Source organism: Anomaloglossus baeobatrachus, chromosome 7 (assembly GCF_048569485.1).
Source record: "Anomaloglossus baeobatrachus isolate aAnoBae1 chromosome 7, aAnoBae1.hap1, whole genome shotgun sequence".
NCBI lineage: Eukaryota > Metazoa > Chordata > Amphibia > Anura > Aromobatidae > Anomaloglossus > Anomaloglossus baeobatrachus.
This window is the reverse complement of record NC_134359.1, coordinates 248,905,960-248,927,119: the sequence shown is the minus strand read 5'-3', so window position 1 is coordinate 248,927,119 and position 21,160 is coordinate 248,905,960. Positions and strand designations below refer to the sequence as shown.

Here is a 21,160-nt window from a genome sequence, read left to right as displayed (position 1 = left end):
GTTGGTATCCTCCTTCCCCATCACTGAGCACTGGGGGGCACCAGTTTTTCAGGTGCTGACCCCCCTTGGTGCCGCAGTGTATATATATATGTTTATTTATATGGTATATGATCTCACTGTTCGGCAGCATTATTTGCTTTTGGCTGTATACCCTCACTGTTTACTCTGCGGACGACATGCTGTTGTCTGCTCTTAAAGAGTAAGGGTGCCAAGGCACTGGCTTATTTTACAACCTGTACCTCTTGTGCGGCTATATTACAGGCACTGCACAGTTGACAGGGACAGAGTTTGCATGTTGGAATCAGCAAATCTCTGAGTAGCTTTCACATTCCAGGACTCAGTCTATGGACAGAGGGTCTGCTAAGATACTGGAAACCTTGCAGTCCAGACCGATAACACAGGGCCAGGGAGCTGTGAGTTCATCGCTCCCGGGTTCCTCTGGGTCGGTACAACAAGGGGCTCCTGGGGTAACACCCAGATCCCACGGTGAGAACTCCGTCACGGACCGCGGCCTATGATAGGCTAAGCGGGCCCGCTAGGAACCTTCCCCGACTTCATCAGGAGTGCGTGTTTCGATCACTCTAACTCCAGAGGGGCCGTCCAGAAGCACAGAGCTTGACGGACAAGCGCTTACTAAGCGCCTTATTGACACGCGTTACCCTTTTCCCCCCTGATGTGGTTAAGGGTTGGGCTCAGTGTCACAGGGTGGATCCTCCAGTCTCTAGGCTGGCGGCTAGATCCGTAGTATTAGTGGCAGATGTCCATCTCTCACGAATGCCACTGACAGGCAAATAAAGCTTATGATGAACTCCATCTAGGAAGCCATAGTCGCATCTTTTGCTTCAGCCTTCGCAGCCGTGAGGGCACTCCAAGCTATCTCAGCTTCTCTGCTCCCGCTTTTGCGACGCCTGGTGGGCTGAGATTATTGCGGTTGCACATACCTCTGCCACGCAGGTTGTGTCCTTCACTTCTCAGGCGTAGGTTTTTTCGTTCTACGCCATGAACGCCGTTCCTGGACTCTGCGAGCCGTACAGCGGTAGCATCCACCAATTCGGTGGCAGTCTGCAGGGCCATGTGGCTACGTGAATGGAAGGCAGGCTCTGCTTCCAAGAAGTTCTTAACCGGTTTGCCATTTTCTGGCGACCGTTTGTTTGGCGAGCAATTGGATGAAGTTACTAGACAGTCCAAGGGAAAGGTCTCGTCCTTGCCCCAGTCCAAAGGTTTCGGTCATTTCGGTCCTCAGCAAAGTTCCGTTCCTCCACGTCCAACAGGTCAGAGGAGGGCTAGAGGAACTCTTCTGCATGGCGGTGTAAGTCACAAGGCGGCTTCCTCATGACTTCGGCCTCACCAAGACCGCGTCCTCGGTCGGTGGCAGGCTCTCCCGCTTTGCGACGCCTGGTGGCCACATGTCCAAGACCGATGGGTGAGAGACATTCTGTCTCACGGTTACAGGATAGAGCTCTGCTCTCGTCCTCCGACTCGTTTCTTCAGAGCATCAATTGACATCAAGGATGCTTATCTCCATGTGCCGATCGCACCCGAGCTTCAACGCTTTCTGCGTTTCGCCATCAGGGACGAACACCTTCAGTTCGTGGCACTGCCTTTCGGCCTGGCGACAGCCCCACGGGTCTTCACCAAGGTCATGGCAGCAGTGGTGGCGGTCCTACACTCTCAGGGCCACTCGGTGATCATTTACCTAGACGATCTTCTAGTCAAGACACCCTCCTGGGTGGCATGTCAACACAACCTGACCATTGCTCTGGAGACTCTCCAGGGGTTCGGGTGGATCATCAAAATTCCAAGGTCAAAACTGACACCGACCCAATCAATGACTTATCTCGGGATGGAGTTTCATACTCTCTCAGCGATAGTGAAGCTCCGCTGCATAGTCAGCGTTCACTACAGACAGGGGTGCAATCTCTCCTTCGGGCCCAGTCACCCCTTGAGGCGCCTCATGCACTTTCTCAGGAAGATGGTGGCAGCAAGGGAGGCAGTTCCCTTGCACAGTTTCGTCTGCGTCCGATTCTATCGGACACCGCAAATGGGACAGGAGGTCGACGTCCCTAGACAAGAACGTCTCTCTTTCCCTTGCAGCAAAACCTCTCTTCAGTGGTGTCTTCTTTCCACTTCCTGGGCGAAGGAAAAATCCTTCCGGCCCCCAGCCGGGGCTGTGGTCACGACGGACGCGAGTCTGTCAGGGTGGGGAGCGGTCTTCCTCCACCACTCGGCTCAGGGAACCTGGACTCCGACAGAGTCCTCCCTTCAGATCAATGTTCTGGAGATAAGGGCAGTGGATCTAGCCCTGAAGGTGTTCCAGCGGTAGCTGGAGGGCAGGCAGATCCGAATTCAGTCGGACAACGCCAAGGCGGTTGCGTACATCAACCACCAGGGCGGCACACGCAGTCGTCAAGCCTTCCGAGCAGTTCGGCGGATTCGGCTGTGGGCGGAAGCCACAGCCTCCAACATCTCCGCAGTTCACATCCCGGGCGTAGAAAACTGGGAAGCAGATTTTCTCAGTCGCCAGGGCATGGACGCAGGGGAATGGTCTCTTCACCCGCACATGTTTCTAGAGATCTGTTGCCGCTGGGGAACGCCGGACGTCGATCTAATGGCGTCTCGGCACTACAACAAAGTCCCGGCATTCATGGCTCGGTCCAAGGATCACAGAGCTCTGGCGGCAGACGCGCTAGTTCGCGACCGGTCGCAGTTTCGACTGCCTTATGTATTTCCTCCTCTGGCACTACTGCCCAGAGTGTTACGCAAGATCAGGTCAGACTGTCGCCGCGCCATCCTCGTTGCTCCAGACTGGCCGAGGTGATCGTGGGACCCGGATCTGTGGCACCTCACGGTGGGTCAACCGTGGACTCTCCCAGACCGACCAGACTTGCTGCCTTAAGGGCCATATTTCCTTCTGAATTCTACGGCTCTAAACCTGACTGTGTGGCCATTGAGTCCTGGCTCCTAGCGTCATCAGGGATATCTCCAGATGTCATTGCCACCATGAGACAGGCCAGGAAACAAACATCCGCCAAGATCTATCACAGGACTTGGAGGATCTTCTTATCCTGGTGCTCTGATCAGGGTTTTACTCCCTGGCCTTTTGCCTTACCCACTTTCTTTCTTTCCTTCAATCCGGAATGGACAAGGGCTTGTCTCTCGGCTCTCTCAAGGGACAAGTATCGGCGCTTTCCGGTCCCACCTTACGAGCGTCCGTTAACACCCTCGGATCTTAACAGGGTGCTGACGACTCTTCAGAAGCCACTTTTTCGAGCCGATGCGGGATCTCTCTATCTCGCCTTTCGCAAAGGGTGGCCTTCCTAGTGGCAGTCACATCACTCAGAAGAGTGTCTCAGCTAGCAGCGCTGTCATGCAAAGCCCCCTTCCTGGTGTTTCACCAGGATAGGGTGGTTCTACGTCCGGTCCCGGACTTTCTCCCTAAGGTATCCCCGTTTCATCTCAATCAGGATATCGTCTTACCCTCTTTGGGTCCGCATCCAGTTCACCAATGTGAAAAGGATTTGCATTTATTAGATCTGGTGAGAGCACTCCAGCTCTACATTTCTCACACGGCGCCCCTGCGCCGGTCTGATGCGCTCTTGTCCTTATCGCGGGCCAGAGTAAGGGATTTCAGGTTTTCAAGTCAACCTTGGCTCGGTGTATCAAGGAACCGATTCTTGAAGCCTACCGTTCTTTTAGGCTTCCTATTGCTGCAGGGCTGAAGGCCCATTCTACCAGAGCCGTCGGTGTCCTGGGCATTGCGACACCAGGCTACGGCTCGGCAGGTGTCAGGCGGCTACCTGGTCGAGTCTGCACACTTTCACGAAACACTATCAGGTGCATGCCGATGATTCGGCAGATGCCAGCCTAGGTAGGCGACTCCTTCAGGCGGCAGTTGCCCACCTGTAAGAGGGGGCCGTTTTTCGGCTCTTTTTATCGAGGTATTCTTTTACCCACCCAGGGATTGCTTTTGGACATCCCAATTGTCTGGGTCTCCCAATGGAGCGACAAAGAAGAAGGGAATTTTGTTTACTTACCGTAAATTCCTTTTCTTCTAGCTCCTATTGGGAGACCCAGCACCCGCCCCTGTTCCCTTCGGGCTGTTGTTCTTTTGTGTACACATGTTGTTCATGTTTAATTGTTCTTTTGGTTCATGGTTTCAGTTCTCCGAACATCCTTCGGATTGAATTTACCTTAGACCAATTTATAAGTTTCCTCCTTCCTGCTTTGGCACCAAAACTGATGAGCCCGTGATGCACGGGAGGGTGTATAGGCAGAGGGGAGGGGTTACACTTTTTAAAGTGTAATACTTTGTGTGGCCTCCGGAGGCAGAAGCTATACACCAATTGTCTGGGTCTCCCAATAGGAGCTAGAAGAAAAGGAATTTACGGTAAGTAAACAAAATTCCCTTCTTGAGCCTCAATCCCCCTGATGACTCCTGTATAGGTGAAACATGTTGGGGAGGCGAATGTTATAGACACATGGCCGGTGTCTCATACATAGGGATTGATAAGATAAGCGATGAAGTTGTGCTATTAGCAAGTGCGTTTTTAGGGTAAGTTCACAGTGCGTTTTTCGCGGCGTTTTTGCTCAGTTTTCGGGTGCGTTTTTGCTCAGAAAACTGCATGACTTTGCATCCCCAGCAAAGTCTGAGTTTTCATTTTTGCTGCCTGCACACAGCGTTTTTTTTCAGCTGCATTTTTATGGTGCCACAAAAACGCAGCATGTCAATTATTCCCGCGTTTTTCACTGCGCTTTTCATCCATTGAGTGCAATGGGATGTTGAAAAACGCAATGAGAAACGCAAATAGCTGCGTTTTGGTGCGTTTCTAAAACCAAAAACGCAGCTATAAACGCAGGAGGTGGGTAGTAAAGTGACGTGTACAGGAAAAGGATTACTTCTGTTAGTAAACACAGAAGCGTGAATCCTCCCGGTACCGTCACCGCTGCCTCCACCTCCCGTCCTGTGCATGTATGCTGCCGTGCGGCGCCATGTCTGGGCGGGAGGTGGAAGCGGCTGTGAAATCAAAAGTGAACAGTAGAAAAAAAAAAAGTCATACTCGCCTGTCTACAGCCTTCCGGTGCCATGCCCGCTCCCAGATCCTCCCGGTACCGCCGCTCCGGGTGTGTGCAGTCTCCATGGGTACGTATGCCTGCAGGATGCAGGACCTGGCGATGGATCACATGATGCAGTCACCTGACACGTCAGCTGATCGTAAGTCTCGGGCTGACGCCAGCGCCCGGCGGGTTATCAGCGGATGCGTCAGTAGACTTCATCCCTGATTACCGGCAGCTCCTGCAGCGATCGGACGGGATCAGACTCTGCTCCAGGAGCTGCCGGTAATCAGCACATAAGTGAGTTTTTTTTTTTTTTTTGCACCGATGCATCTGCTGATTGTATAAACGGCTTTTATACAATCAGCTGATGTGTGATGTGATTCAGGCACTTGAACCTGACACATCATCTGATCGGTATGCCTTCCAGTAAACCGATCAGATGATATTGGATCCAGATTGGACGGCGCGGGACCCTTGACCCAGGATTACTGCGGAGGGGGGTTCTTTATTTCAATAAAGATGGAGTCACTAATTGTGTTGTGTTTTATTTCTAATAAAAATATTTTTCTGTGTGTTGTGGTTTTTTTTATCTTTACTAGAAATTCATGGTGGCCATGTCTAATATTGGCTATTTTAGGAAAAAAGGTGCACAGCAGTATTGACGTAAGTAACAAAACAGGGTGCTGCCACAAGCAGTATAGGCATAAGTCACAAACAAGGAGAAAAGTACTGCTTATAACGGGAAGCACACCTTACAATCATGTAAATAAATAGGATTTTATTAAATTGCAAAAAGAGATTAAAAACAGTTAAAAACATATAGCCCACACCTGGGTATCTCCATAAACCACAATTATCTACATGGAGTGTACACTGCAATAATTCAATAATACAGATGCAATACATGAATACACTGCAATAAATCAATAATACAAAGCAGTATAAATCGCAACACCCCAATACTCAAATGTTGTTACTGAGGTTAGGGTCACCAATACATCCGATATATCAGGCCATAATGCAATCCCTACAATAGAGAGTCAATGCATGTTCCCATTATGAGAGAAAACTGATAGAAAGGCCCTACTCAGTTTCTTTACAGACCAATGGTGGACCCAGCTAAATATAGCAAACTCACTTCATGGAGACCCCAGGATACGCCTGACTCTCCCTCCAGCATACAGTCCTGGATGGAGCATGCTGAGCCTTGTAGTTCTGCAGCTGTCTGCTCTCCTGCATACACTAGTGGAGAATGAAGAACATATTGAAGAAGGAAATGACATCAGACCTTTTTTTTTTTTTTTTTTTTTTTTGTTCACTGATAAAAAACGCATAAAGACGCAGTGAGCAAAAACGCAGCAAGAAACGCACAAAATCGCGGCAAAACGCGTGCGGTTTTTGCCACAGGTGCGTTTTTGCCGCAAAAAAAGCACAAACGCAGCGTCAAAAAAACGCAGTGTGTGAACCTAGCCTTAATGTAATTAGTGCTTCATTATTTAATACTAGAAGGTGGCCCGATTCTACGCATCGGGTATTCTAGAATTTACGTATTGTGTAGTTAATGTATGATTTTTGTTTTAGATATAGATAGATGTTGCCAGTGTTTGTGTAGGGCGCTGTACATGTTCTGGGTGTGGGGGTGTGTGAGAGCGGTGTTGTATGTGTGTTGCGTTGTTTGTGGAGCGCTGTGTGTCTGCAGCGTTCTGTGTGTGTTGCGCGGTTTGTGTGGGTGTGGAGTGCGTGTGTGTGTGTTTTGGGGGGGAGGTATGTTTTGTGGAATGTGTGTGTGTTGCGCGGTATGTGCGTATATTTGTGTATGCCGCGGTGTTTGTGTGTTGGTTGGTGTGTGTGTGTGTGTCTGTGTGCGCAGCTGTGTGTGTGTGTGGGTGGGTGTCTGTGTTGAGCGGTGTTTGTGGTTCCCAGTGTGTGTGTGGTGTGTTGTGCGGGGTGTGTGTGTGTGTGTGTGTTTTGGGGGTGTGCACCCACATCGTGCTCCACCCCCCATCGTGCTCCAGTCACACATCAGACAGTATACACACACACATCTGATTGCATACACTCACACCCCACTTCTCCCTGTGCCCTCCGGTGGGCGGTCCCAGCAGCTGTGCTGCACGCCGTGCTCCTCTGCCTTCTGCCGACACTCACAGATCCGATCACATACACGCACACACACACTGACGATATCGCACATATGCGCTCACAACATCCGGAGATACCACATGCTTCCGGCCATGTGATCCTCCGGCAGGTCCTGGAAGGTCACTGCACGCACAGTATCGCCGCCGAGAAGTAAGCGATATCACTGGATGTTGTGAGTGTGTGGATGCGATCTGATGTGTGTGTGTGAGGTGTGTGTGAGAGTGAGTGAGTGTGATCTGATGTGTGTGTGTGTGTGTTCCGCCGCTGCAGGACCTTGATGCGCTCACCTGCTCCCGGTCGGCGTCTGGTGAGTATGTTAGGGGGTCTTCTTTCTTCTGTCTTCTCTCTTCTGGGGGTGCCCGCTGCCTATAATGAAGTGTCTTGCAGTGTCTTTAACTCTTTCACCGCTGCATGACACTTCATTATTGACCGCACCGGTGTACGCTGGTAACCATGATACGAAGCGCTTCCTATAGTTACGCGATGTGTATCATGGTTACCAGCGTACACCGGCTCCGTCACGATCCCAGCATCGCAAGGTTATGTCTGGGCTGGGGAAGTCGGGGCTTTGTTTGAATTCGGGGGAAGGGGCGTGGCCGAGCGGTCGATGCGTGCGGGGGGCGGGGCTAGGCCGAGGCAAGCGGCCAATCCGTGGGGGTGGGCGGGGCCAGGCCGAGCCCGGCGGCCAATCCGAAAGTTGTCACTGTAACAACACAATTTTGGAGCAAGACGGACAGACAGACTAAGGCAAATATATATATATATATATATATATATATATATATATATATATATATATATATATATATATATATATATATATATATATATATATATATATATATATATATATATATATATATATATATATATATATATATATATATATATATATATAAAGATATGAATTAAAAGTTAAGTTTTAATAGTCTTTAGTATAGGGGTTTAGTTGCCTATGGCAAATTGTAAAAGAGCTCCATCTGTGCACGTGCCGACTCTGGGCATCATTTTTTTTTTTGAAGCCTGCACCGCCGACAGAGCATCTTGCGCACCGCACCGCCCTGCCACAAATAACCCCACCGCAGCCGCACAGCACCCATTTTCCACCTCCCGGTAAGCTACATTCGCATTATAAGATGCACTTTTCATTTCCCTCCCAAATTATTGGAAGGAAAGTGCGTCTTATAATCCGAAAAATACGGTATGTAATATATAATCATATAAAAATCAAGACACATTCCCTTTTAACAGATCTTTTTTAACATATCAGTATGTTCTAACGTTACGTTAGCGAGCCCGTGGTTATTCATCAAAGCCAGAATATGGGTCAGTTTCTATTTTTAATATTTATAACCTGTCTTGTTTCAGAGCCAGAGAAATTGGTTCATCACATTTTAAATGATCTGAACACTACGAAGAAGAAGAAGACGCGGGTCATCCTTCGTATGTTGCCCGTCACCGGCACTTGTAAAGCTTTCCCTGAAGCTCTCAACAAGTATGCAGAGACGTTCTTCGAGCCTTGGTTTAAAGCTCCCAGCAAAGGAACTTTTCAGATTGTTTATAAAGCAAGAAATAATAATCACATGAACCGGGAGGAGGTCATAAAGGACCTGGCAGGTGAGAAAGCATGGCGGCATCCGTCTGTAGTATTGTCATCCTATGTTATCATACGTGCTATAATATAGCCACACTAAGCTTGCTTATACAGTCTACATTTAACCTTGGGAATGAATCTGTGAATGCGATCAAACACACACCAGCGGGGAGCGCTTCATTCCCCTCTCCCATCAGCTGCCCTGTGACTTGATCGTGGAGTGCCGATGGGCTGTCATGACAGCCTGGGGTCAGCTGATGACCCATGTTACTGTCATGATGAACTTTCTGTGAACGCCGGCATTCACAGGAGATCAGAATTTGTGCTGTACAGAGCCGTGCATCAGCATGGCTCTGTACAACACAAGCAATGGGACAGTGCCAGCTTCAAGTCCCCTATGGCTGGAGTCAGATTAGCGTATTGCGTCCAATGCGAGAGCATCGTATGCAATATGCTAATGACCCTCGGCTCAGCCTCTGCTGTGAGCGTGAGCGAAGTGTCATCATACTGTGATTTTTGCAATCTGATCACAGCTGCGGAGGAGAGGGAGAGTGATCTCTCACTCTCCTTCATTATCAGTCTGTGCGTATATCGCATTGCAGTTGAATGACATCAGCGTGCAGTCCGATGTTTCACTTGCACCCATAGACTTGTATGGGTGTGAGTGATCCATGACTCGCAGCTGCGTTTTGTTATTTTCCCTCAGTCCGATTAGGGTTGGAAAAAAATCCTCGCAGATCTGAGCTGCAGCATTGTCTTACATGGGGCCGAGTGCAATGCGAGATTTTTTTTTTTTTTGCATTGCACTCATGCGAGTCATACACCAGTGTGACTCTGCCCTTAGGCAGGACTCCCCAACTCCAGGCCCATCACTAGGGCATATCTTCAGGATTTCCTTAGTATTGCACAGATGATAATTCCAACACCTGTACAATAATAAGGGCCGTTTCACACATCCAGCACTTCGCCGGATACGGCATTCATGCAGTACAGTACATTCATTCACAGTGGAAACGTGACACCATGCAAACAAATGCGGTTGTGCATGAAGTACACAACCGCATGGTGTCGCGCGTCCTCTGTAAATGAATCTACTGTACTGCATGCGTGCCGCATCCGGCAAAATGCTGGATGTGTGAAATAGCCCTAGGGAAAGAAAAAATGCCCTGTTGGTGGGCCTGGAGGACTGGAGTTGGGGAACTCTGCCCTAAGGGGACTATTAAACAACACAAAAAAAAAGTATTTAAAAATCTGTGAAAAAAATAATAATAAAAAAGAAAAGTTCCAAACACTCCCTTTTTGCCACAATGAAAAAAAAAAACAAACAATGCACATAATTCAAAGGCCTGACTTATCAAAATATACAATAAATTAATTTGATCGGTAAACTCCATAATGGGGAACAAAAATTGGCAAGATGACTTTTTTTGGTCGCTGTATCATTGCAATAAAATGCTATAATTAGGTGATCAAAACATCCAAGCTACCCAAAATTGATACAATTAAAAACTTCAGCTCAGGGCGCAAAAAGAAGCCAAAATTGAGCCCCAGATACTGGAAAAGGAGAACGCTACTTGTCTCTGAAAATTGCAACAAATGCGGAATTTTTAAAATTTTTTTTTTTTCCGCTGAACTAAAAGAAAAAAAGTACCATATTTTTCGGACCATAAGACGCACTTTTTTCCCCCCCCAAATGTTGGGGGAAAGTGGGGGGTGCATCTTATGGTCTGAATGTGGCTGCGGGGAATGAGGGTGCTGTGGTGGAGCAGGTCATCGGGGGCACGAGCAGGCTGTAGCAGCCTGCCGTGACCACGTGGGCCCGCTCATAACATATACACGCCCATCCTCTCTCAGCGCTGAAGTCAGCGCTGACAGGTGGGCGGGGTGATGGGCGGGGAATGCGCGCATATTAAACAGCCTGCCCGCATGATCACCCCTGGCAACTACAGCCTGGAGTGATCATGTGCGGCTGTATTCACTGCCCCTGTGCATCATTATCAGCGCGGGGTGCAGTGAATCAGTGTACTCACCCGTCACCGTGGGTGGAGCCGTCCCCCTGCAGCATCGCGATGTCTTCCTCTGTCCCGGTCAGCTGATCTGTGTAGAAAGCGGTGAGCACAGCGATGACGTCATCGCTTTGCGCGCCGCTAGCATCCACACAAATCAGCTGACTGGTACAGAGGAAGACATCGCGATGCTGCAGGGGGACGGCTCCACTCAGCGGCGCTACAGCTGAGACAGAGAGGAAGATGATCCATGCTGCATGGAGTGAGGAAAGGTGAGTATAAACTTTTTTTTTTTTTTTTTTTTTTCTGTGCCACAGGATACAGGCCATATACCAGGATGGGGGTATTTTATGAGCAGGATGGATGGGGGTATATGAGCAGGATGGATGGGGGTATATGAGCAGGATGGGGTATATGAGCAGGATCATATACAAGGCAGCAGGATTGTTACCAGAATGGGGTACCCTAGAGAATTTAGGGACATTACCCCATAAGTCAGCAGCAGATCCTCGCCCCATAAGTGTGTCATGACCACATTTTTTGGTTAAAATTTTATTTTCTTATTTTCCTTCTCTAAAACCAGGGTGCGTCTTATAGTCCGAAAAATACGGTATATATACTGGAGAATCCTATCCTAATGCCAGGTCTGTTTTACCATATAGTGAACATGGTAAATAAAAAAAATAAAATTAAATAAAGTAAAATGCTGGGTTTTGTTTTTTTTTTTTTTTTTTATTTTTCTTTTTTGCAATTTTACCGCACAAAATCAGAAAATTGCCCGGGGGCTAAGGGGTTACTTCTGCCAGTGAGTTTTTAGTTGAAGGGAAATAATGGGGTAGACGGAGACGAGATCACCCCATTGTCTGATGACGTTTTCATTTGACGGGGACAAGTTTGCAATCCAGAAAAAAGATGGAACCCGGCCCCCTATTTTGATCATGGGTGCCTTTTCCTTTTCCCCTTTTTGCTAGCGCTGCACCTTTGCAAAGCCTCTTGCTATTATCTTGCTCTGAGCTCTCTGCCGGGTGCCATAAGCTGCATTGTTTGGTGCTTTTGTTATAAAATATTATCTATTATAAACCAAAATCAATAAAGACAGGAGTATTAGAGCAAAAAAAAACAAAAGAAAAACTCCTAAAATAGATTTTTATTAGTATTCAATATTAAAATCATTAACTATAAAAAGCTATATTGCTTCTCAATTCCCACTCAGTATAGACCGGTCACGTGAGGTGGGTGTGGAAAGTGGTAGAGACGTTTTGTGGGATGAGTGATGGTAATCTTAGTTATAGGTAAGCCAACTATAGTAGTTGTAGTTTTGCGAGGTAGCCATCCTATTATTATAGGTGGGGGGGGGGGGTGTATCCCTCCTTATCGCCTACCTACCAGCGGAGGTGTGCCATAAAGTATTGGGTGCCCCCCGCTCCTCGTCGTCGTCGTCTCTCCCTATTCTCTCCCTGCAACCCACCAGTTGCCAAGCAAAGCACCCACCACCAAAAGAGGATGAATAGTGCCAGTTATTACAGGTCAACAAAATATTAGTTTACTAGTATAAGAAGAAATGGCACTCACCAGGTCTTTGCTGTGCAGGGTACGGTTTATTTCAATCATGGAGGTTACATGTGTGGAGAGGGCTGGTGGGGAGGGAACGCACGCCGGACACGTCAGACGGCCGTTTCGCACTTACACAGTGCTTGCCTTTTAACTAAGAGATTACCATCACTCATCCCACAAATCGTCTCTACCACTTTCCACACCCACCTCACGTGACCGGTCTATACTGAGTGGACATTGAGAAGCAATATAGCTTTTTATAGTTTAATGATTTTAATATTGAATACTAATAAAAATCTATTTTAGGAGTTTTTCTTTTGTTGTTTTATTTGTTTTTTTTTTATAAAATATTATCCCCTCCCTCTTCCAACAAGCCTACAACCTACAATAGCCCTCAGCCCAGTAGACCACTGCGCAACCAGCTCTGTCCTCACCTATTGTACCATCACCCATTCCCTGTAGACTGTGAGCCCTCGCGGGCAGGGTCCTCTCTCCTCCTATACCAGTCTGTCTTGTACTGTTAATGATTGTTGTACGTATACCCTCTTTCACTTGTAAAGCGCCATGGAATAAATGGCGCTATAATAATAAATAATAATAATAATAATAATAATCCCCTTAACGACCGCGGGCAGTAATATTACATTCTAGCGGTCATAGTGTTAATCCCCGCCAGCTGCTGCAAGCAGCCTGCGGCAATCCGCGCACATGTCAGCTGATTTGTACAGCTGACAGATGTGCCTAACAGGCACGAGTGGAGTCGCATTCCGCCCGTGCCTTTTAACCCCTTAGGCTATCTGTGCACACAGCATTTTAGAACGCTGCGTTTTTGGCTGCAAAGACGCACCGGTATAAAACGCATGCGTTTTTACCGTGTCTCGGTGTGTTTTTGGCTGTGTTTTGCTGCTTTCTTGATCACTGCGTTTTGCTGCGTTTTTCCAATGCATTGCATGGCTGAAAAACTCAATAAAACACAGGACTGACATGTCCATATTTTTTTTTTTTTTTTTTAATGCAAAAACGCAGCTAAAAAAAAAAAAAAAAGTTTTGTGCGCGGACAGCAAAAATGAAGTCATAGACTTTGCTAAGGAAGCAAAGTCATGCAGTTTTGAGCCCAAAACCGCACCCAATAAAAGCTCATTGCGCACATAGCTTTGTATGGTGCTCTCAAAATGTGACAGCGCCATTATAAAACTTTATTTACAGACCTCCACTAGAAGTGACTTGACATGATCAGGTGGATCTGATGGTTATGGTAGCACAGGGACGACTCCTGTAGCTCACAAGACTCAGGTCTTGTAACCAGCAGCCAAGTAATGCCTGTTACAAGAGATGAGCTTTTCTCCCGATCTGAGCGGTGCTGCGCTGATCAGGAGAAAACAATCAGCGATCAGACAGCTGATCCTTTTAGTCCCCTAGGGGGACTATTAAAAATTGGAGAAAAAAAAAAAACCTTAAAGTTCAAATTGCCCCATTGTAAATTAAAGGGTTAAAAAAATATATACACACACGTTTGGTACGCTGCGTTCAGAAATGCCTGATCTATCAAAATATATTAATCTGATCGTTATACGGTGTAGCGGCAAAAAAAAATTCCAAACGCCAAAATTACGTTTTTTGGTTGCCACAAACTTTGCGCAAAATGCAATAACGGGATCAAAATGTAGCATCTGCGCAAAAATGGTACCGTTAAGAACATCAGCTTGGGCAATGCATAGTATTAAGCTCCCGCATCAAAAAAGATAGACTATATCAGAGAGATCAGCTCCTTAAAAGTCTCAGAGACTTAGAAAATAGGATGACCCTTAACCCATCAATACGTACCCTTAGAGCTATAGTAAAGACTCGTGCCCAACTGAAAGACTTAGCAGTCAATATAACAGAAAAATTACTACTTTATAGAAAGCATAAATACTATGACAAAGGAAATAAATCTCACTCCCTTTTAGCCCGCCAACTTAGGGAGGAGAGGGGGAACTCATCCATTATGCCTTGAGAGATTCGGGAGGGAATTCGTTCTATGACCCCACTAAAGTTGCAAAGATTTTTCAGGATTATTTGTCAAGATTGTATTCTTTGCCCAGCACCCTTCCTACAGACCCAGGAAAACAGAGGGAGCTAATCCACTCCTTTCTTGTGCAGTGTAAGCTGCCTACCCTTACTAAGAATGCTGTAAACACACTGAATAAAGAAATCACGTGTGAAGAGGTAGGAGAGGTGCTTAAATTACTTCCTAATGGAAAATCACCGGGTCCAGACGGTCTGACATACTTTTACTACAAGGCATTTTCGGATCGACTCACCCCCTATTTAGTTTAATTATTTAATAGCTTCCTCACGGGCTCCGCTATACCCACAAGTATATTACATTCTTATATTACGCTCATACCCAAACCTGGGAAGGATGCTATGGAATGTGCCAACTATAGGCCCATAGCACTCCTTAATGCGGATTTGAAAATCTTTACTAAACTACTGGCTCTACATCTTTCAGTTCTACTTCCTCACCTAATACACAAAGACCAGGTGGGTTGTGTCCCATGTAGACAGGGAGGGGACAATACCAGGAAGATCATTGACTTAGTAGAGGTTGTTAATAAGACAGAGAGTGAAGCACTCCTTCTTAGTTTGGATGCGGAGAAGGCGTTTGACCGTCTGGGGTGGCCGTTCATGTTCGAAACATTGCATCAATTTGGAATTTCAGGTCCATTTATTACTGCCCTGAAAAGTCTATATTCATGCCCCTCAGCTTCGGTCAAGCTTCCTTATGCCACATCTCAACCCTTTCAAATACACAACGGCACTCGTCAGGGATGCCCTTTGTCCCCCCTGCTCTTTGTTATGTGCATTGAGCCATTGGCTGCTGCTATTCGCAATGACCTATATCAAAAAAACACCAAAAAGGAGCCAAGACAAATGATATGTGCACACACAGAATGTGGTGAGCCTTCCTCATAAAGATGGCTGCAGCCGAGGTGCAAGATGCTGATGTCACAGCCACTCAACCTCCACACTAGGGGGGAGGGGCGGCTGCTTAGCATAAGACATGCACACTAATAAGGCTTGCACTAGGAGCCCATCATATAATGAGTGAAATGCACAGTGTTTGGTTTTTCTAACTAATTCAGTGTAGGGACTCGCAAGTGTGAGAATCCTTGACGAACGGATTGCGAGCTTACATATTTTGGGCCAAAATATAAACTAATATCTCACTAATTGAGGTATGGCACATTTTATCCATTTTTGCAGGATGTGTGTGGACCTTTTGAATTCAGGTGGTTAAATGGTGAGCCTGTCATGTGTTATGTACTCATAGTGCTAACGGACCCGCCTGGACCTGGTGTTGTGCGTCATTTATAGGCCATTATTCAGACACTGTGCGTCTCGTGTATCCGTGCGAGATGTACCTATATAGTGCTGTTTTGCCCGCCTGACCTGGGTTTCTGGCGTCATTTATAGGTCACAGTTCAGACACTGTGCATTTCACTCATTATATGATGGGCTCCTAGTGCAAGCCTTATTAGTGTGCATGTCTTTATGCTAAGCAGCCGCCCCTCCCCCCTAGTGTGGAGGTTGAGTGGCTGTGACATCAGCATCTTGCACCTCGGCTGCAGCCATCTTTATGAGGAAGGCTCACCACATTCTGTGTGTGCACATATCATTTGTCTTGGCTCCTTTTTGGTGTTTTTTTGATATAGTTCTTTGTGGTTTTTCTAACTTATTCGCAATGACCCTAATATACATGGCGTAATGGTGAGAGACAAGGAGTTTAAGCTATCTCTATATGCGGATGATGTCCTATTGATCTTGTCCCAACCACATACCACCCTCCCGAATTTGCATTCCTTGTTACTACAATTTGGAAGGTTATCAGGGTATAAGGTCAATCAGAGCAAAACGGAAGCCCTGCCTATTAATATTCCACAGAGGCGAGTTTCCTCCTTACAGGAAAACTACAATTATAAATGGAAAAACATATCCTTGACATACCTTGGGATACAACTAACATCTAAGTATAAGCTTTTATACCAGCAGAACTATCCTAGTTTATTTACTGAGATAAAAAGGCTCCTGCTCAATTGGAACAAGCTCCCATTGTCTCTGTTTGGAAGAATCTCTGCAGTCAAAATGTCTGTCCTGCCAAAGCTACTTTACCTGAGACCCTTCCGGTGTGTGTACCATACAAAAAGTTACGCAACATTCAGTCTAGTATACTTCAATTTCTTTGGTCCCACAAGAGACATAGAATCAAGAAAACAACATTATTTGACAGTAAACTGAGAGGAGGCCTGGGGGTCCCTGATATTACTAGGTACTATTGGGCAGCACACTTACGTCACATCCCTGCATGGTCTAATCGCAGTGCCTTCTCTAGATGGATGGAAATAGAGAAGTTATGGCTTGCCCCAATACACCCTAACTCCTACCTTTGGGGCACCTCATCTAATAAGCCTGACCCACATACTCTGGGCCCGATAGCTTTCACTAAGAAGATATGGGACTGTTGTGTCAAAAAGTTTCCACTTAAATCTGAACACTCTCCATTGACTTCTTTTCTTTTTAATCCCAGAATGCCAGACGGTATGCAGGGTACAGCGACTAAAACGTGGTTTGACAGGAAGCTCTTTTGCTTTGCTGACATAGTAGACGCACACTCCAGAGTCCTTCTCCCATACGCCACCATAGCTGCTAAATTTAATCTCCCAGGCAATTCCCAATATCGGTATTTACAAGTTAGACACCTGATGCACTCCCTTTTTACCTCCTTAGAAGTCTCTATCCCTACACTTTTTGAGAGATTATGCAGATCTACTAAAGGCCTCATCTCCGAAATATATTGTATTTTAATGGCCCCATGCCCAGAAGACAAGCCAAATCATACATATATGAGGAAATGGGAAGATTTCCTTGGTGAGTCCATTCCCTTGTGTATGTGGAAACGGATCTGGGATACTGCCTCTAAGACATCCTCATGCTATGTCTATAAGGAAAATCAGTATAAATTACTTATGTATTGGTATCACACCCCAGCACTACTACATAAACTAAACCCAGCTATACCAGACAATTGTTGGAGGTGTGGAGCCACAGGAGGAGACATACCACACATATTCTGGGTATGCCCCAATATCCAGTGTTTCTGGAGGTTGGTGCAATCTCTTATCTATAAAGTAACTGGCCTTCGGGTTCCCCTGGATCCTAAATTCTATTTATTAACTATACCACTTGCTCAGCTGGGGAAAAGAGTGAAGCGGTTACTATTACACATGACCACAGCAGCTAGATGTCTAATTGCCGGTAACTGGAGGTTGGCCCATCCACCCTCACTTACAGATCTCCAATCTCGGATCCAAGATGTGAGAAGGATGGAGTATTTATCTGCCCTGTCAAATAACACAGTAGATCTTTTTGAGTGTTTGGTCACTTTGGGACACTTATTGGGCCAACAAAGAATAACAGTGAAGTACGGTCTTGATTGAAGCCTGATATGCTCACCCTCCCCAATCCATCCCCCCCTCCCTTATGTTACCCTGTCTAGTATTGTATTGTTCGTCTTGTCATATTCCCTGTTTTCAGTGTATTAGTGGATAATATGGATACTGATTTCTGGTTTACAGTTATTGCTAACAAGCTTGTGAGACATATCTATGCATCCATGTACTTTTTCTGTATCTGTTCTAAAAACATAATAAAACATTCAGTTATAAAAAAAAAACCAAAAAAAACCATCAGCTTGAAGCACAAAAAAATAAGCCCTCACATGGCTATATTGACTGAAAAATTAAAAACCTGGAAAACGCAAAATCATCCGATCGTGAAGGGGTTAATGGTGGCAATGAATACTGATGAGCACAAAGCTACTTACTTTCTTCTAAATTAACTGAGACCATCCTATGTTTCAGGAATAGTCGGGAGCCTTAATTCGGAGAATAAGGTGGACCTGACCAACCCAGAGTTAACCATCGTAGTGGAGATTATAAAGAACGTCTGTTGCCTGAGCGTGGTGAAGGACTACATGCTGTTCAGGAAATATAACCTACAGGAGGTGGTGAAGAGCGGCCCCAAAGAGAAGACTCCACAAGAGCCAGCCCTGGATGAAGGAAAGGAGAAAGCCCCGGAGCAAAGCAAAGAGGACCCTGCAGTAGGGTGTGACGCCTAAAGGCCTCGTACATGACGGGTCTGGGAAGAATTGGGGCAGCAAACATCAAAAAGATCACAACATTTTGTGGATTTTAAGAACAAACTGTCAAGCGCAAAAAATTCTGTTATTTTAGTAACATAAGCCCCTTTTAGCTGCTGTTTTTTCCCCTTTGTATATTTTTGCCCCCTCTGTAGAGCAGCACTTGAATGATTTTCTGATTTTAGTAAGGTCATGGATGACCTGGTCCAGTATGTTGTTTTTGCTATGACATAAATATTGGTTTCCTGTGGAAAAAAAAAAAAATTGTATTAAGCAGATTTTCTTTATCAAATGTGATTGACGGATCTGTAAGCCAGAAGCCATAACCGGCACAGAAGATTCATTAACACCCAATGTGGGGGGAACTGTTCCTGTGCTCCATCTCCAATCTAAAAACCTAAGGGGAAAGTGTCAGGAATGTGGTGTGTCCCACCCGCGTCACAGGCCCACCATTAACACTTTACAGCGTATCTAGCAGTGCCATTTGATGGTTGGTTTGAGGGCCTTCTTATCGTTTAGGGGGATCTGTCCGCTTTCTGGACATATCCATTTTCCAACATCCATTAAATCGCCATGCTTGAGCATTTTATTTTAGAACGGTTGTGCTGTTCCTCTGCTATTCCTCCTGGAAATGTATGACCGAACTGACACCATAGATAGTAATAGGTCGTACACTACTAATAAGAAGTGGTAATATCTAATTTGTCAGTTTCTTCATCCTTTTCAGGAGTAATAACTAATAAATAGCACGGGGCATTGTGAAAAGCAAACCTACTCCCTGATGGTTATTCCCTGATCATTATTGTATAAGGAATGCAAGGGTTAACAAACAAGGACCATCAAACGTGAACTTATGAGCCACTTGAGTTCGGCTCAGAAGAAAAGAGTGCAATCTGAACAAAAATAGAAATGTGTGGAAACCCGATAATGGTTCTTGGGGTTACTAAGAGCTTTGCGGTGGACGTGTTTGTCATTACCATTTTGTATACAGCTCATACAGAAATCATACCAGGTGTATACAGCCAATAGAGAGATCGCACCGGGTGTATACAGCTCATACAGAAATCGCATCGGGTGTATACAGCTCATACAGAAATCATACCAGGTGTATACAGCCCATACAGAAATCACACCAGATGTATACAGCCCATACAGAAATCATACCAGGTGTATACAGCCAATAGAGAGATCGCACCGGGTGTATACAGCTCATACAGAAATCGCATCGGGTGTATACAGCTCATACAGAAATCACACCAGATGTATACAGCCCATACAGAAATCATACCGGGTGTATACAGCCCATACAGAAATCATACCGGGTGTATACAGCCCATACAGAAATCACACCGGGTGTATACAGCCCATACAGAAATCACACCGGGTGTATACAGCCCATACAGAAATCGCACCGGGTGTATACAGCCCATACAGAAATCGCACCGGGTGTATACAGCCCATACAGAAATCGCACCGGGTGTATACAGCCCATACAGAAATCGCACCGGGTGTATACAGCCCATACAGAAATCGCACCGGGTGTATACAGCCCATACAGAAATCGCACCGGGTGTATACAGCCCATACAGAAATCGCACCGGGTGTATACAGCCCATACAGAAATCGCACCGGGTGTATACAGTTCAGCTTAACATTTGATAAGATTCCCTTTTGTTTATGGCATAGGCCACGTCAAAAGTGCACAATGCCCCCTAGTTTAAAAAAAAATTTTATATATATATATATATATATATATATATATATATATATATATATATATATATATATATATATATATATATATATATATATATAAATATATAAATTTTTCATTCTTAGGCTAAGTTCACACACTGCATCTTTTTGACACTGCGTTGTTGTGCGTTTTTGCCGCAAAAAACGCACAAAACCGCACCCGCGGCAAAAACGCATGCGTTTTTACCGCGTTTTGGTGCGTGTTTTGCTTACTGTTTTTATGCGTTTATCAGTGAACATTGCCATTAAAGATTGTTGAAAAAAAAAAAAGGTCTGATGTCATTTCCTTCTTCAATCTGGTCTTCATTCTTCACTAGTCTATATAGGAGAGCAGACAGCTGCAGAACTACAAGGCTCAGCATGCTCCATGCAGGACTGTGTATGCAGGAGAGCAGACAGCAGCTGCCAAACTAAAAGGCTCAGCATCCTCCTTCCAGCACTATATGCAGGATTTCTTTGCCCCCAAACAAAAAAAATGACGTGGGCTTCGCCATATTTTTGTATGCTAGTCGGGGACAGCAGGCAGGTATGGGCTGCCCCCAACCCCCAGCTGCCTATTTGTACCCGGCTGGGAACCAAAAATATAGGGAAGCCCTTTTTTTTTTTTTTTCTTTTTTTAATTTCATGAATTTCATGAAATAATTAAAAATGACGTAGGCTTCGCCCAATTTTTGTGTCCAGCCAGGTACAACTAGGCAGCTGGGGATTGGAATCCGCAATGCAGGGTGCCCAAGCTTTCTGGGCACCCCCGCTGCGTATTGCAGTCCGCAGCCACCCCAGATAATGGCTCTTTCATAGAAGCGCCATCTTCTGGCGCTGTATCCAACTCTTCCAGCTGCCCTGATGCCGGGTGGCTCGCTGGGTAATAATGGG

At 45.9% G+C, this 21,160-nt stretch overlaps 1 protein-coding gene across 1 annotated transcript in view; it reads left to right on the top strand.

Moving 5' to 3' along the window:
- The window catches only part of THUMPD1 (THUMP domain 1 NAT10 acetyltransferase adaptor), a 35,550-nt gene extending 15,269 nt beyond the window's left edge, over positions 1-20,281 (top strand). The window contains exons 3-4 of the mRNA XM_075318017.1: positions 8,566-8,814; positions 18,255-20,281. Of these exons, the coding sequence (XP_075174132.1) occupies positions 8,566-8,814; positions 18,255-18,511 (506 nt within the window). The 3' untranslated portion in view covers positions 18,512-20,281. The remainder of the gene's footprint in view (positions 1-8,565; positions 8,815-18,254) is intronic.
- Positions 20,282-21,160: the final 879 nt, after the last annotated feature.